At 45.6% G+C, this 17,109-nt stretch overlaps 1 protein-coding gene across 2 annotated transcripts in view; it reads left to right on the top strand.

Annotated features, from left to right (window-relative positions):
- The window catches only part of NFATC1 (nuclear factor of activated T cells 1), a gene marked incomplete at its 5' end in the record, with an annotated part of 116,704 nt that overhangs the window by 13,031 nt on the left and 86,564 nt on the right, over positions 1–17,109 (top strand). For both annotated transcript variants that reach the window (XM_082315113.1, XM_082315114.1), the window contains one exon: positions 6,935–7,094. In XM_082315113.1, the coding sequence (XP_082171239.1) occupies positions 6,935–7,094 (160 nt within the window). The remainder of the gene's footprint in view (positions 1–6,934; positions 7,095–17,109) is intronic.

Genomic DNA, 17,109 nt, shown 5'->3' on the forward strand with positions numbered 1-17,109 from the left:
GCTCTTTGGAGCAGGTTTGGGCTCACGCATCCCCCTCAGGGGCTATGAGCTCTGTTCCTGCGTGGCGCTCGGCACGCGGGTGCTGAGGGTCGCAAGACGGGGTGGGAGGGCAGAGCCCGACCCCGCAGCCGAGGCTGAAGCTGCACAGGTCAACCCAGGTCTGCTGGGGCTTGGTCTGCGGTGCTTCGGTTGCAGCCCAGGGCCTCACGCCAAATCTTTGGATGTAGAAAATATTTAGAGACCAAGCAGAGATTTTCAGGGGAAGCTCTGGAAGAAACCCTGAGGTAGCGATGGGAATCGTACCTTTTCCAGACCAAAATGGGTTACCTAAATGTACCAGTCTGCCTCAAAAGCTACTGGAGGTACATCATTAACGCAGAGAGTCAAGAGATGGTCTTTGTGAAATTCTGCTTTAGCTTTTAGCTCCAAGGTCTTTTTTTTGTTTTGGTATTAATGCATTGTGCTGTCTCACTCAAATGCAAGAAGTTTCTGTCTGTAGTCCCTCTTTTATAGTTAATGTAGCAAATAGTTTAAAAAAACCCCAAACCACACACTCTACCGGGCAGTTGTCATCCAAGCAGGTGATGCTCTGTGTTTCTCAAGCCCTTGCTGGCTCAGTTGTGTTCCTTTCTGTGATGTTTCTCCATCTCTCCTCAGTGCTGTGTAATGCAGAATCTCTCATGGGCAAAAGCATGTCAAAGCCAGAATGGAAGTACAGGACTGGACTGCTGCCCTTGGGTATGGGGGCAGTGTTAGTGACTATTTCCAAAACTAAAATCCCATGTTTTATTTTTTACCCGCTCATTAGCATGTCCTAAATCTTCTTATATTGCAACAAGAAGTATAGGCACTCATGAAAGTGCCGGATTTCTGAGTATCTTACACATTTTTTATGACTTCCTCTTCAGCCGCTGTATTTGACTGAACACAACCTGAAATTTCCTAGAGACAGTTTCTCACTCGTTGAAGAGTAATGCATTGTAGTTATTTTCAAGTGTCATCAGTTTAATCCAAGAAGTGTGTTGGCCTTTAACACTTGAGTTTTCATTAAATGTAGTGTTTTTTGGGGGGAGGGGGAAGAGAAATGGTTGGGTTTGTTGGTTGGGCGTATGGCATCTATGAGGTGTACCACACCAAAAGGAGCTTCCAGGAATAGACGCCCAGTTCCAGGTGGCTTATAAAGCTCCCTCTTGTACGGTTTATTTTTTTTAACTGTTGAAAGCCACATTTTCTTTAGCTGCAGTCTCTTTTTCAGCCTCAAAAATATACATGTATGTTCTTGACCTCACAGACACGGGGTCATGTAGTTTTACATATGGAGGCTGCAGTTTGCACCCAGAGAATGTATGGCTGGATACCTGTCTACCAGTTGCAAAAGCACATTTGGTAAAGGCCAAAAGTCTGCGTTGATGGGCTTGTTTATTTTTTGTGGATTTTTTGGATTCCGCTTTTGTGACTGCAACAGTATTAAACTCAAGCATGCGAAAATTGTTCATTGAGGGCCCAAATAATATGGTTTCCTTAAAAATCATGATTTTAAAATGTTGCCTATTTTTTCCTTCTTTCTTTTGATCTGTGGTCTTTTCAGATGCTCTTGATGCTTTTCTTTTTTGTTGTTTTTGGTTGTGGTTGGTTTTTTTTTTCTTTTTTTAAATAGATGTTTTGGTCCAGATCATGAGGTAGAGGACAACCTTACTTGGGAGAAGTTAAGTTTCTCAAGAAATTGGAGTTTCCCGAAGGTGGGAAAGGGCACCAGCTGTCTTAAGAAGAGATAGGCACCGGTGCGGCAGCACCGGATTTGCCAGCCTGCGCGTTCCCGGCAAACGCGTGCGCTTCATGGCGAGCGGGAGGAAGCTCCTCAGACAAAGCAGAGGCAGGGCTGTCTGGGCGCCACCCGGTGAAGGGGGGACCGGGGGCTGTGTGTCGGTGACCATCTCCTGGGACTCATTAGTGTTAATTGGGGGGCGGCGGGAGCGGACAGGGAAGAGCCTGCAACGCCTCTAACTTTTTCTCTCTGCTGCTATATTCCCGCTGGATGGGGATATTTAGATGCTTCAGCGAGTTCGGCTTGCCAACACGTAGCAGCGGCTTTTGGTTACGTTAGGTTGCTGTACCATAAGGCTGAAGACTGCTTGGAAGCCTGTCTCAGTAAACTGATTTTTTCTTTGTTTGTTTGTTTGATTTAATCCTCCCCACGCTTTCTCCTGACTGTTTTTCAGTTCATTCAAACGCCCCTGTGAGCATCTTATTAACAGCCTTCCTTCACCAGCTCGTTTTAGCACTGCATGATTCTAAATTCAGAAGGAGCAGAGATGCGATGCCAGCCGCTTGTTATCTCCATTCCTGCGGCAATAGTTTCTTGTTCTTCCTCTAAGCCAACAAACGCAGAATTTCCCATGCAAATCGATCTCTGAAAGTGAAATTTCAGGAGGGTAGTGTTAAGTATTATCTGGGAGCATGACGATGACTCGCGTTTTCAGACTTCAGCGTGAGGAATTCCAGTGCGCCACATGCACGCCACGGAGCAGCTACTTGCTCCGCATGCCAGCGAAATCCAGCCAAGTCTGGGGTGGGATGCAGCATCTATTTTAACAGCTCACAGCCGGATTGCTTAATTGTGAGACAGGAAATTAAAAAAAAAAAAAAAAAGAGATAGAAAAATCTGCCCACATTAACTCATAGGTGAAATACAAAGCAGGTATATTTTTCTGACCACAACCAAGTTGGTGGACACATAGGCACATCGTTGTTTTCTTGCTCTTTGAAAAAACACACAAGCATCTTTAACAGGCAACCGCTTCGATGTGAGACACAGGTAATAAATAATAAATTGTAACCGTGTTTGCATTTGGTGCAGAGTTGGAGCAGGGGCAAGATTGCAGCCTGGTAAAAATTTCAGCAGCCCTGTGATTTCTCTAGTTTATGTTTTTGTTTCTAAAGGAACACTCCCTGTTAGAAAAAATAAGTTCAGTGCAGGGCACCCAGTCTCAGCCACGCTCCTTCTAAGTCCCTTGCTGTAGTTTAGGCGCTGAACCACACTGACCACCCTGCCCTCCCAGGCGGCGGCTCGTGCCGCTGCCAGGCGGCTGTCTGGGGGAGATGGCTCCATGCTGTGGTACTTGGCCAGCGAGCAGGGTTAGTCCCTGTGCGAGACCGCCGGTTGTTCTGACACCTTTTGCACAGCAGCCTAGTTAAGGACGAAAAAAGTTTGCAAATCTCTTTTTCAAGTGGCCTTGGGCATCTAGTAGCTTAGAAAGTGCAATGGTAATTTAATTCCCAAATGCATAGCAGTCATGTGAAAATGGGGCTTAAACACTTTTGCAAAGTGTAATAGAAATTTTTGGCTTTGTTTCCTCTCTGTCTATATTCCAGTGTGCTGCTTACTATCTTTTTTTTTTTCTTTCTTTTTTTTTTTTTTTTTGAATTTGATAAATCTTTCTGCTAAAGGCAGAAGTCAGCCAGACTGGATAATCTGGTTTTGATTTAATCATATTGTGTATCTGGTGTATGCAAAATAAATCACTATTCATCTGTTTTGTAATCTGATTTATGTAGGACGGAGTTACATTGAGCGAGTTTTCTACAGCCTAACACCAGGTCTTGTGAACCAGCCTTGAAACAACTGTCCCTCGTTACAGCAGGACACGTAGAAAGGAATGGGACAGGTTTTCCATTGGCGGAAAATTCGATCTGAGGGAAATACACCAATGTATATTTGATAGGAAGACTGCGTGAAGACCTTTCCTTTCTCTTCTTGACCCCTGTGGAGGGGCTCTTCTCCCCTCCGCGTGATGCTGGCTAGATGTGAGGTAGTTTGGGCCTTTTCAAATTGATAAGGTTTATTTGCAGCAACCAGATTTGATTTTACCACTGCACCATTTGCTTGGTGACTTTTTCCTTTAACCACGTTTAGCTGCAGGAAGTTAAGTGCACGATGAAGATAACCTAACATAGGAAATAGCTCTGACAGCCCCAGCCCATGACACTGTTAAATGCATCACTCTGCTTCCTTTATCAGGAAAACTGCCATTAATTGTCAATTTATAATTGGGCAGGTGGTATTTTGGAATTTCAGTGATAGATTGCAGGCTAACAGCAAACTGTATTTTTATTTTCAGGCTTTATTTGAGAACATGAATTTTACAACTTAATTATACTGACATTTTCAGGTGCTGATTTGAAAGGGTTTTTTGTGGTTTTTTTTTCTTTGTTTTTTAAAGAGATGTAATTAGTTATGGAACTATTACTTACTTCCATGTGTCTTAGGAAAAAAAAAAAAATCCCTCTTCACTTGAGGGCTACATGCTGCCCGTCAGAGTTGTCCTTTTTAATTAAGTGTTAAAAATTTATAATCTGATAGATGTTGTGTCCTCAGAAAAAAAAAAAAAAAGATCCATCAAGTGAGAATTTACTTAAAACCAGAAACATCTGTTTAAAAATGTGTGCTGATCATCACCAGGAGAGAGACAGCTGTTTTGCTCTGCTCTTTGTCATTTATCATTAGTCAAATATGGTTTATCCAGGATTTTTTTTTTCTAGGGGGGGACGACTTTTTCAGACTAAAGTATGTGTACCTATTGTGCTAGGCAAAGAATAGTGGCTATATACAATGGCCAATTGCCTGTAATTTTTTGCCGTCTCTTTGCTCTTTGTACGAGTGGCTAGTAGCAGAAGAGCTTCTCCTCGCCCTCAAAGTGGGCCCTGGCCGCTTTGGCAGAAAGGCTTGCACAGGAGCTCGGAAGATGTAGCATCCTGCCTTTAGCCAAGGCTGGGGCTCCTGTGCCCGCAGGGACAGTAGCCAAATTCAGGATTTGTCCCTGGCAGGGTCTCGCCTCTGCAGAGTGTGCCCCGCGGGCTCCTGCTGGATCCAGATGTTTGTGGGAGCTGGGAGCCCTCACAGAGGCAACATCTTTCTTTTGGATGAGCTCCCATTTGGGCTGAGCTGGGAGCTGTACGGTTACCTTCTTCTCTCCCCCTCTGTTATTTTTGAGGATGCTCCATGTCCTGAGGGCTGGAGAGCAGAGTAGCTGGAAGTTTGGAGCCTGCGACTCTCCAGCAAGCCGCGCTGGGGTAGCAGGGGGTGCCCAGGGGTGAGGGTGGTCCTGGTCCTCACCCAGGGCTGGGACTCAGTGGCTCCAGCTGACCCCTGTAATGCGTGTAGTGCGTGCCTACAGGCATTCAAATCACATGGCTCAAATTGGCAAATTTATAAGCAGTGAAGAAAGATAATGTAGAGAAACTTAGCACCACCTGAAGTCCCGTCACTGTGTATGCACGTGTGCACTAGCAGATAGGAGTTAAATATGCTGGTGATAAAGGGCTGGATAAGCACTTAAAAAACCAAAACGAAAACAAAACCAAAACCAAGGCAAAGCAAAAAAACCCCCAGTGCAAGTGGTTAAAGTCTCTGGCCCTCAGGGGGAGGCAGCAGGGATGCTTTGGGGGATGCGAAAGCCATAATACCTGCGGAGCCGAAAGCATGCTAGGGTAATGTGTGGATCGCAGGGACAGTAAAATGGAGTATTCAGTCTCCAGCTGAATATGCGCTTGTAATATATGCATCCAGCGCGGAAGCTCTTTTGCATCCTCTCCCTCCCGGCCAGCTCATTTCAGGCGTGATTCACACTGTTCAGACTGTCCTTGCACCAGGGCTATAGCAGCAAGGCATGGACCCGGTAAATCCCCAGCAGCCACCTCCTCACAGACTGGGGCGAGAGCCAGTTAGCCCTTCAGCTTCCTCGTCTGCGGCAGGATGAGCCCTCTCACCACGGCGGGTAGCCCCGGTCCGTGGCGACAACAGAGGAGTCGAGGGCTGTGGTTTTCTGTTTGCTGGTCAGCTCCTCCAGGCTGGTGGGAGAGAGAGTAAAGTTTGATATAAGAGGACAGGGTAGCACGTTGCGATTGTGCCGTTTAACTACTTGTAAAGGCTTTTGAAGGACATCTGGTGAGGAGAATTCACCAAAGGAGAGAATATACACTAGACATAAAATTAGTGTGTTCATCACAAAGCTTTTTGCTTCAATTTTTAAGATCAATAAATTTGTCTCATGCCTAACACTGTTTCAACAGTGCTTGTTTGTTTCTTTTTCTTTTTTTTTTTTTTTTTTTTCTCCTCACCCCAAAGAGTCAACTTGGCATTTCTTACAGCCGAGCTCTGCTGACTATTTTCAAGTGTGGTTTTACACTGGAAGTGGGTTTCTAAGAACGACACTTCCCCACCATCGCATGCTGTCGGGCCTGCTTGCTTGTGTGATGGTAATGAGTCCTTAATATTTTAGTTAATTGCAGAGTCAATACAGGGCCGGAAGAGCAAGCTGGATTTTCTTCTGGCTTGTGCGTCATCATTAGTAGGATTTGTAAGCAAGTTCTGACTTCAGAGCTTGCTCCCTTGCAGTGCATGAACCAGAAAGAGACCGGCTTCGCTTTGAGACTCTCTGACGTGTTTTGTGTTGGGAAGGAAGCTGGGAAATGGCTTTTTTTCTTCTTTCCGCTCCCTGTAAACTGAGCAGATTTGTTGAAATCCATTAGATTCATTAAATGCAGAACTCCTCCAGAGCTGGTTTGGCATTCACTTCCACAGCAGAAATCCTCTTCCTTAAGTTCCTCTGCATCTTTCTGCCTACCTTTCTCCTTTTGGTTCAAGAATCAATATATTAAGATATTTGCAAGCTGTGTCTTAACATTTTTCCATTTTGTTTACAAACGGGATAGCATCTGGGCCATCAGATATGCTCAACCCATAAATCTTCATAAAATAACCATTACCTTTTAAATTACTTATGTTGTGGCATTATCCATATTGATGAAATTTTAAATGTAAGATGGTGAAGGATGAACTGTGAAACACAGTCTCTAAAGTAATAGTGCTGGATGCTTGTGGTTTGTGACAGTGTACTTGATGTTAATTTTTAATACGTTTTCCTTTCCATTATAGCCCATCCCTGCCTGCCCTTGACTGGCAGCTGCCATCTCACTCAGGACCTTATGAACTGCGTATTGAAGTGCAGCCGAAATCCCACCACCGAGCTCATTACGAGACGGAAGGCAGTCGAGGGGCTGTGAAGGCGTCTGCGGGGGGCCACCCTATCGTGCAGGTACCAAAGCGCGTAACGAGCAGCACAGGGTGTTTATCTCGGCGCTCTCTGGCAAGCACCCTTTCTTCTCCAGAACCGAAAAGTGGCGGGAGATTTCTCCTGTCCTCAAAGATTACTGTGCATGTGTGCGCCTTAGAGTGTACTTTAATCTGGATGGACAAGCCTTTACTGAAAACAAGGCAAGAGCATCCACTTGCTCTTAGCAATGTGAATGCGGCACAAGCAGATTGCTGCTCCAGCCGTGTACGACGTAGCGAGCGTTCAGCTGGCAAGAGGCGACCAGGGACCTATCGGTGCAGTCAGATTCCAGACGTGCAGGTTATACTCAGATCAGCTGGGGACGTGCTTAGTCCTTAACTTGTGGTTGGATTAATCAGAGCTGTGAACATGTCGGAGGGCAGGGCCGTAGCAGTGATGTGGAAGTATGTCGCTGGTTTGGATGTTGCAGTGAATGCTGAGCAAAGCGAGGCTTTTTGAGTTTCTTCTGTTTGGTTCCTTAAACCCTTCCAGCCGCTCTGGAAACCATCTGAGGTCTGAATCTAGTTTCATGAATTCTACCGAACTCTTCAGTTACTGTATATAAAGCATTTAATCTAATAACACTGTAAACTGACCCTTAATTCATTTACATGACTAGTCTCATTCATTTTTAAAGGACTTTCCTCAGGAGTGGGAAGAACAAGATTTAGTTGTTTAAAACAAAAAGAGAAAAAGCAGTGGGAGGGAGCTGACTGTGCCTGCCCCTCCTCAGCTGCTTCTTTCTCACCCAGAAGTTAAACTTCCAGTGCCTTCTGTCGGGGTTGTGACCCGCTGTGCAGCGGAGCCCAGGTTGTATCGCTGCCTGGGTACCGCGGGACCCACGGGTGTCAGGGCCCTGCCCGTGGGAGGGGGGCAGGCGCTGCCGCCCTGCTCAGGCTGCCTGGGTTTATGCCGCAACTCCTCCCGCAGCGGCAGCGGCGGCTTGTGGAAAGGCCGGACGGCTCGAGATACGACGTACAGACCGCACACGCAGGGCTCGCGTGCGTCTGTTTATTTGCTGTAAAACCCGGTTAGCGAACACGTCGCTCGAAGGAAGGGCGCGCGTTTGAGATGGCATTGGGCGGGGAGTGCCACTACAGAGCTTGTCTGCTGCGGCGGCAGCTGAAAAAGGAAAGTGAGGGGAGTCGTCAGCAGCAAACAGTTTGCTCTTCAGCTCTGCCAAAACTCATCAGTGACACGGGATTATGGAAATGACCTGCTGAAAGACAAAAGGTTTCAGCAGAACATTTGTGAATGATATTAAAGAGGGGTTTGTGGCAGACACGCTTGATGACAATTAATACCTACTCTGTTTGTGGCTTGATGCAAGGAAATGTAAATGGGGAGGCATCAATTCGCAGCGGCCAGCCTGGCGTTTAAAGTTTCCTACGTGCTTTTTGGAAAGACTGAATGTGATGCCAGCGTTTAATTGGACTAAATGAGTCCAGACATTTCCCCTCTCATCCCCTATCTCGGTCTGTCGGGAGTGAGCGTGCTACTTCCAAACAAAAACAAGTGTCAGAAAAGAGGAGAGGAGAGGAAACTGTGGAAGGGCACGAAGGGAGAGGGGAGGAAGCAGCCAGCCCGAGCCCTGTCAATTGGCTCTACCGGTTTAATAAAGATTAATGTATTTTTCAGTCCTTTTATTACAACCTGAGCATCCTTTCCTCCAAAAAGAACAGAAACATAAAGAGGGCCAGAAAAAGCTTCTCCATGCTGACATTGCTATCCCTGCTAGTTATCTGTTTGAGGAAATACTTAAAAGTTTCTGACTTAGACCAGAGTTGGATGGATGGATGAAAAGTACTTCCAAAAAAGAGAGAAAATACTTATAAATACTTTTTATAAGAGAAACAGTAAGTACTTACAAAGAAAGAAGTACTTTAAAAACAAAGGTGCTTATAAATAAATGAAAGGAGGAGGAGGAAATCTAGGCAGTAACTTCTGATAAATTGGTGACTGAAAAAAGCTGTAAAATGCATCTCCGAATCAACGTATTTCCAGATGTTGCAGGTGTTTGGGTCAGGCTTGATTCAGTCCACTATGTTATACAGAAAGGAGCCAAGCTTCAAAGTTCAGACCCAGGTGTAAGCTCAAAGAGTATCTTGAGTGTCTTCAGGTGAGAGATTTTGCATCAAGCTTTTCCCTGTAATATTTCCCAGTGTTTTCAATGGTGTTGACTCAGGGGCACCCCTCATAAAAATGCTCTGACATCTTGCACTACCCTTTTGCGTTATTTTTTTTGCCCCTGTGGGCAGTCAGGTCTTTCTTATGTTGCTCCTTTGGGGGAGTTTGCTTAAATTCTGCTTTTGTTAAAGCTCTTCCCCTTTACCTTTAACAAGAGGAGAAGGCAGAGGAGGTCTCTTCCTCCCTTCTCCGTTTCAAACCCCCTCTCACTAGCATCCTGCTTCCCAAACCAGATTTTCTCACAGTAATACCGCCACATATCTGTAGGGCATGCTAAGGTAGAGGAGAAGTAAATCCAGAAAGCATCCACTGCTCATGGCACGTTCCCCAGCAAAATTGCCAGGAGGTGGCTTTCTCTGCAGCCGGAGCATGTTTATCTTTTTTTTTTCCCAGGCAGCGTTAGCTTCCTTGCTGCTGCTCCAGCTCTTCTTGTAGGAGGTGGAAGGGTCCGAGAATCAAAGGTTTCTGAGGCAGGCGTGCTGGACGAGGAGAGTGGTGGTGTAGGAGGGCAGGAGTCCCTCATGGGTGTGACATGAAGTCCAGGGTTGGAGACCAGTTTTTTTCCTTGGCTCTAGTGGCTTCCTCCAGGCTGTTGACTTTTCTCTGGAGCTGGAGAGGGCCGCACGTAAAGCTGAAGAGCTTTGCCCTGGGACCCAGCAGCATGCTCAATGCCCGCCGGTCTATGAGATTACTCCTCTCTCCCAAACCTCAGCCTGGGAAAGTGCAGGCAGCGCTGAGCACGGCAGGCTGCCGCGGGGGTTTATGGCGACCCGCGGAAGGGGCAAGCCTGGCGGGTGCTGCCAGCTGCCCGCGGCAGCAGAGTCTTGCCCCGACCTGGTGCTGGAAGGCGCCACTCGCTCCTTATCATCTCTCCATCATCGGCGTGGGGCTTGCTCACTTGGAGACTCCTGCAGGCTGTCTCCCAGGCCTATTTCATGCCAGCAGGATTTCCTATGGATTTCCTTCTGTGGGATGGCTGCACCCTCCCTTCTGTACTTAGGAACGATACGGTTTTGAGCGCTTCAAGCTGCCTGTGAGGGCTAATGAGCCCGCTACGCAATATTCCTCTCTCTCACGTTTCGCCTTTGCCTGTTTCGGTATTTGGCTGCCATGGCAGCCCCAAGCTATCGCTGTTCTCGGTTGCTAAATGTTTTGAGAGTGGGATGAGCCGGCACACCTAGCGAGCTAAAAATGCTGCAGAAGATTGGCAAACGAGCGGTGCTGGGGAGCGGTGCTGGTGAGCTCACGGCTGGCACCGGCTTTTACCCCTTGGCTCGGGGAAGTATTTTGCAAGTTGTCGTTGCCTGGATTTCAGGCCGGGGTGCTCCCCGCTCTGAGTCAGAACGGGGCCTGTGCCCCAGCTGGCGTCGGGCATTAGGAGGCTGCAGGCCGTGCCAGGTGAGGGCGAAACCTGGGACCACTCCGGCGAGCGAAATCGCGCCTGGTAGCATCCTGCTGGCACCGCCGCGTTTGCAGGAGTTCACAGCTAGAGTGAGGATTTCTCTGAATGGAGCAAGATGAAGTGAATGGGGACTTTAGGAAACTCACAGAGTTAGATAGCTACAGCCATATTTTAAGTGAGGTGAATTTAATTCAAGGGGTTTACATCCAGAATGTCTTAAAAATGTCCTTCCTTTGGACCTGTCTCCCTATTATTCTTCATTTTCAAAGTGGTGGTAAGGAGTTACACAAGGTGGGGGTTACATGCCAGCCAGCGATGGCTCTGTTTCAGCTGCAGGTAAGTCATCTGGCAGATAAAAGTTTGGGATCCCCAGGGAGGGATGGCACCAGATTATAAGTATATGGTCTATAGATACTCTAATTAATAACTCATCTTTGGAATAAGTCAAGCTCTTTGGCTGCCTGAGATAGAACTTTTACAAGCAGGGTGTGGTGTATCTGTGAGATAAAATCCAAATACTCAAGAATGTTTAATTAAAGGGCATGATTTACGCCCATAGAAGACTGGACGAAAGGGTAAAAGAAAATATTAAAATGCACAGAATAGTCTAGTAAGCACTTTCAAAAGTCATGATTATTATTCAGTTTTTTGACGCAAAGTATGCCAGGAATTTTCTTCAAGGTCACTCTTGGCATGAGGTAGATAAATCGGTTAGAAAAAGGGAAGAAAGGAGTTAGAGGATTTCTCCTTTTTTATCTAGGTAACTGGTACTAGCCAGAATTTGTTTTTCTCCTGGAAATATAAGTTAATATTGAAGATAGAGTGAATGCTGCCTTGCCTTTCACTGTATCGCTTTGCAGTGTAGAGGTGGAGGTTGTCTATGGCTTGTGCGCTCCTATACAGAATTTGGTCTGAGCCTGTGAACAGATGAATAGTCTGAACTCCCTCATTTTACAGGCAAAACACAATGATTTGTCTGCTGATTTACATAGTCAAAATGTCTGTACCAGGAGGCTCGCTCACAAGAGCTGGCTTGTGTTGTTTCTCAACAAGATCTCAAGAAGGCACTTTGGGTCTGATTTTCAAAGTCCTTGAGGCATATGTTGGGATTTTTAAATCCCCTTATGACTAAGAAGTGTCAAACTCTTCTCTAAAGCAATTGCTGTCTCAGTATTTTTGTACATCTCCACACCACCATAATTAGGCACCAACATGCCTCTTAGCTATTTGTGCACCCCAGTAACATGTGGAGCGCGTTATCGTTTGCTTCCCAGGGATCAGTTGGTTTTGTTGCTTTTGGATAACGAGCTCAAGTAGTCCAGGTCCAGGTGCTGGCCACCACAGGTATCTATCAGAGCCCTTTCATCTTCCAGACCCAAGAACTATGAATACCTTCTGCAAACCCCTCAGAGGACAGAAAGCCTTGTCGATCAAACCGTTGTAACTTCAGGGGGCAGCAGTCAGTCCGGCGAGCTGAAATGCATTCGGGTTGGGGCTTTATGTTTCAACATCACAGTCACATATAGCACTTCTCGTGCACCTGGCTTCACAAATAGTTAACAGCGCGAGGTAATAGGGTTGTGTGGTTACACAGAAGGCAAGATAGGAAGAAGAGAGAAATGAAGAGCTAAGGGAAAAGACTGGAAAGAGGTGTTCAGCATTGATGATAAGAAGGAGATGAAGGGATAAGGAAGCTGAGAGGAAGGCTCTTCCAGACGGAGCGGGGCAAGTCCTTTGCAGCAATGCTCTGGTGCTGCACAGCAAGAGTGAGCCCGTGGTTAATTTTTAAGTACATAGTATGGGACTTCTCATATACCTGCGGTGCATGCCTAAGTGCTTTTCTTGGTAGGGGTCCCCCAGTGCTGTGAGTTTGTTTGAAACAACAGGGCTGCCACCATTGCTGGGTGAGTCAAGGGAACTGGAAGGAAAACAGTCCCTGGTGGATCCAGCTCATGGCCATCTGACGCCTGACCAAGAGGACTGGATGTGGAAAAAAATCATGTTAGCCGCTTTCCCCTTCCCTCTCTGGATCTATCAGAGCAGAGAAGAGGGCATATTCTCGTTAGTAAGCAGTGATTCAACTTGTCATGCCACAGTGGACTTCCTCTCCGGGCTGCTCTTAACTTCTTTTTAGAAGACAGCGTCACCCTTTTATCCAGATGGGAATATGATCCTTTCTTATGGTGAGGATATAAAGACATTGGCAAGCACCTGTTAGCCAGGTTGCAATTAATAGCACAAAGCCATGCAACCATACAACAAACCAGACAGGGAGCCTACATTTTTATAGCCTTGTTTTAGACAGCCGGTACTTCTTAAGAATAAATCTAAGTTGAATGGCTTTCTCACTTCTTGCATCTGTATAGTTAAAGCTAACCTCAAACTAGCAGAGAGATAATCAAAACTGAAAACTAAAATGATTTGGCAGATGTTTTAAGGCTGCTATTGCTTCTATAAATCCAACAAATTGAAGAAAGCCCATTGAAAGCTTTTTATCATGGTTTTTCATCATTAGAAGATCATATTTTGGGAAGGGGGGAGTTTCTTGGTTTTGGTATTTCACACGAAGTTTGTCCCACAGGGTAGCTCCACAAGCACAGCCGTACAGGTAGCATAAGGCCTCCCTGAGAAGGGCCGAGTCCAGAAGGGAGCCGTTCTGGAAAGTGTGCTGCTGTCAGCCAGTGAAGATTTCATGACCCTGAAAATGCAACTTCAGCTCTGATTTATGAGCAGTCCTGGTGACAGGCCTCTGCTGTTTGGCGCAACAGCCCTTTCCAAATGAAAACTGAAATTTCCACCAGCCAGTGCTTGGGCGATGCACTCTGCTCACGTTTAAAAATGATACCTCACCCACAGAGGGCTGATGGACGCCACAGTACGTATCCCGGCGGTTAGGATGCCGAGAAATTCAGTCTGGCTTACCAGCTCGAAGGACTTAGCCTAACAGCCTAGGTGTGCCTTCAGTTTGGATTCGCTGGCCACCGGCAAAGCAGAAGTTAGTGGTGGCCTTGAGGGAGGAGGGGATGGAAAGCGTTCCCACTCCGCCGCCGTTGCTGTCTCCGTTCCCTCGGGAAAGGGGATGATGACATCAGCTCCTGGCTTTCCTCTTCCTTGGCCTCTCCCGGTTTCCTTTCTGCCTCGTCCTTCGTGACAAGGGAGTCGGTGGCATTGCTCTCACTGTGTTGGGGTATCTTCTAGCTGTCCTCTGGTGGTGGTTGATAAGGCAAAGACCTTCTAGGTTAAACCTAGGAAGGAAGCAGGGGAGTCATCTTTATCTCCACCACTGCTCACGGAGCCATCCTTTCTGCTTCCCTCGTCAGGCTGGTTTTGGTGACCAGCAGCACACGCACGCACACCGAGTGTCTAGAAACAATGTGATGGGAGTCTCTGCAAGACCAAGAAAGCACATAAATGTAGTAATCTTTCTTCTCTCATTCCTCATTTACTTTGTCCTCGGGTCTGATGCCGCATCCTTTCACTTGGTGAATTGTTTGCAGTGTGGACAGAGCTTTTTCTGCACATTGTCTGAAAGGGCCATTCATCATTATTTTGGAAGCATACCTCAAAAACGTGTATCACTGCTCTCCAGGGAGGAATCAGGACTCATCCTTGACTGTTTGAGTGCTATGCTTTTTTTGTCCTTTCCATCCCTTTTGCCCCCCTGCTTAATAGTGCATCACTCCTGCTAAAAGTTGCAGACGCCATGGCTCTTGCTCTGTCTCTGAATTTTCTTACAGAAGTTGCCATTCCTCTTTCCCACAAGTGTCAGGTCCCAAGCAAGATAACAAAAATCCCCTTGCCTTGTCTTTTCTACATAACTAAATAAAGTGCAAGTGTATCTGTAGGCCTGGGGAGTATCTGTCAGTGGGTGGTGTTCAATGAAGATGGAAATAAAAAAATTAATGTAATCAGCAGTTGAAATAGGCAATTTCTCTGCAGTGGTGTGCTAGGACCTGCACAAGCTGCAGCAGCCTGGCAAAGGCATTTGTAGTACTGCTGGTGAGGCTGCTGCAAATGTGCTTACAGAGCTAAATGTTCCCAGTTCCTTCCTTTCTACTCTCTGTCAAGATCTGCTAGAGCTCAGGAGCCTGCAGTGTGATCTGTTCTCTCTTATATTTCTTTTTTAAAAAAGTATTAGAAAGAAACGGTTCAGCTTAAGTAATACAAGAAGAGAAAAACAACAGCCAATGGGATTCCTGGCGATTTTGGGACATTTGAAAGCTTAAAAAATGGTCATAATGTAAAAGCAAAAATTGGCAATTGCTGAATTCATGCTCTAATAGATCTTTGTCTTTTGGAAACATTATTCAAATGCCTGAGCTATTCATGTTAAAAAATGGCCCCTGCATCTGCATAGTGATTGCTCTCTCACAAGAGCAATCAGTGGTGGTGGCGGCGGCGGGTTTTTTTCTCAGTAAATTTGTGGTAGAAGCATCCTTCTACTGAAAATGCATGCATCGGGGGGTACGAGAAGTGCTGAGAGTCACAGAATCAGAAGGCCACAGTTCTGCAGCCCTCCCTAAGCTTCAGCTGCTCTTCTTCTGCCTTCCCAGCATCTGAGAAGGAGCTGCAGATGCTTCTGGTTAGCCAAAAGAGGTTACCAGTAGTGCTACAAATGGGTACCCACTTTTCTAAGGAAAAATACAACATGGGGAGACCTTTTGCTTGCCTTAAATTACCAGACCTCAGTTACCAAAAAAAACAGCAAAAAAACCCCAAAACCCAAACCAAACCACATTCAAAGCGCTATCGTGGTACTGCTGAAGTCAGTCAGCTTAGCCTGCTTAATTCAAGCACGTGCTTAGGAGTTTGCTGACTCTTAGTCAATTTAGCTGTTGTTAAGAAAATAAGGCTGTGGATGGGTAAGATGTTGAAGACTGGGTTTAAAATGGCCTTACAGGGACGCTCAGGCGATTTGTGAGGCTGTGCTCTGGGCGTGAACCACAGTTGTTACTTGACTTAGTTTTTGTTGCAGTTGAGAAGACCTACACCAAAATTATCAACCAGTAAATCTGCTCCAGACTTGTCAGATTATTGCACGTTGACATGCACCCAAAAGCTGAAATGAAACACGGTTAAAATTAAAATGCAGCTTTACCAAAAGCCAGATGCTTCATTATGAGCTGAGCTAACCTACCTGCCAAATACTGCTAACCTGCATGAGGCAGGTGATTAATTTTTTACAAGTCTGCTTTGGCAACTAGACATCTGTCCTCTATTCCTAAAAGGAATATCTCAGGGCAAACGATTTTCTTTTTTTCTGGTTAGTACTCCAAATTATATAAAACATACATATAATGAAAATTATATTGTGTGCATTCCGTATGAAGATGTACTGGGGGCCAGTTCGTATTTCAGATCACTTTCACACCAATGTAACTCCATTGGAATAATTCCTGGTTTTATACTTTCTAATTTTTATATGTAAAAGAGTAAAAAATCACATCCGTAACATACCTTGTAATCTGGAATGTCAGGATATGGGGTTATAATATGGATTTTCCATTTTAATGAGTCATTGTTCCAACTAACAGGCTAATCAGTGGAAAATATGGTGTCAAGTTACTCAGTTGCTCTCTCGAAGTACGTTGCAGCTTTCATTATGAGCAGGGGTTTATCATTTCTTTCCTTGTGAAGAATAGCTCAAGATCTTCTTTGATACGGGCTGTGAAAGGGAGATGATCCATTACAGCATCTGCTGTATACATACACATAAGTAAAATATGTTGCATGCTGGCAGTGCAGTGAAATTAAATAAACTTTCTCCTCCCTCCACATGTTTAAGAAATAATTTAGCAGGAGTTGCATATTTTCACTGAAACAGTTGAAGCACACTAGTGATCAATTTACTTGCACATGGTAAAAATAATACAGGTTGCAGACAGATTTGTAATATGGTTTTTAAACACCTGTTTTTAATGTTTCAGTACCCAATAAAGCAGAGGAACTCCTGCTTTTGGTTTGCATGCAGACATTATGTATATTGGGATTTAAAAGTCTACTGCCTAGGTTTCAAATGCAGCCCTGTTCAAAGCAGCAAACAACGCTTGCAGGCACAGCGTGGGTACGTTTTTGGAAGTTCCTCGGCACTACAGTTACAGACACCGAAGTCCCCCTCGATGTGTTTTGCTCTTTGGGGAGCTGATAGCATGGTGTTGCTGCCAAATGTGAATCCTGGCGAAAACCCATCGTCCTCACCAGAAAGGGAACTCCTCCCTTGCCACTTGCAGTGCTACTTGCATAAAAATATTGCTGGTCCAGTTCTATGTAATGTAAGGGAAAAAAATGTAAAAGAGATTGAGCAAAGTGATCTTTCTATTACAGTGCAACAGAGCACTTAAGTACATCCTTAAATTTTCATAAAGTGGAATTAAATGTTGAACGTGCGCTTAAGTTTTCTACCAAGCA

The sequence above is a fragment of the Platalea leucorodia genome (genome assembly GCF_965183815.1).
Source record: "Platalea leucorodia genome assembly, chromosome: 1".
Classification (NCBI taxonomy): Eukaryota; Metazoa; Chordata; class Aves; order Pelecaniformes; family Threskiornithidae; genus Platalea; species Platalea leucorodia.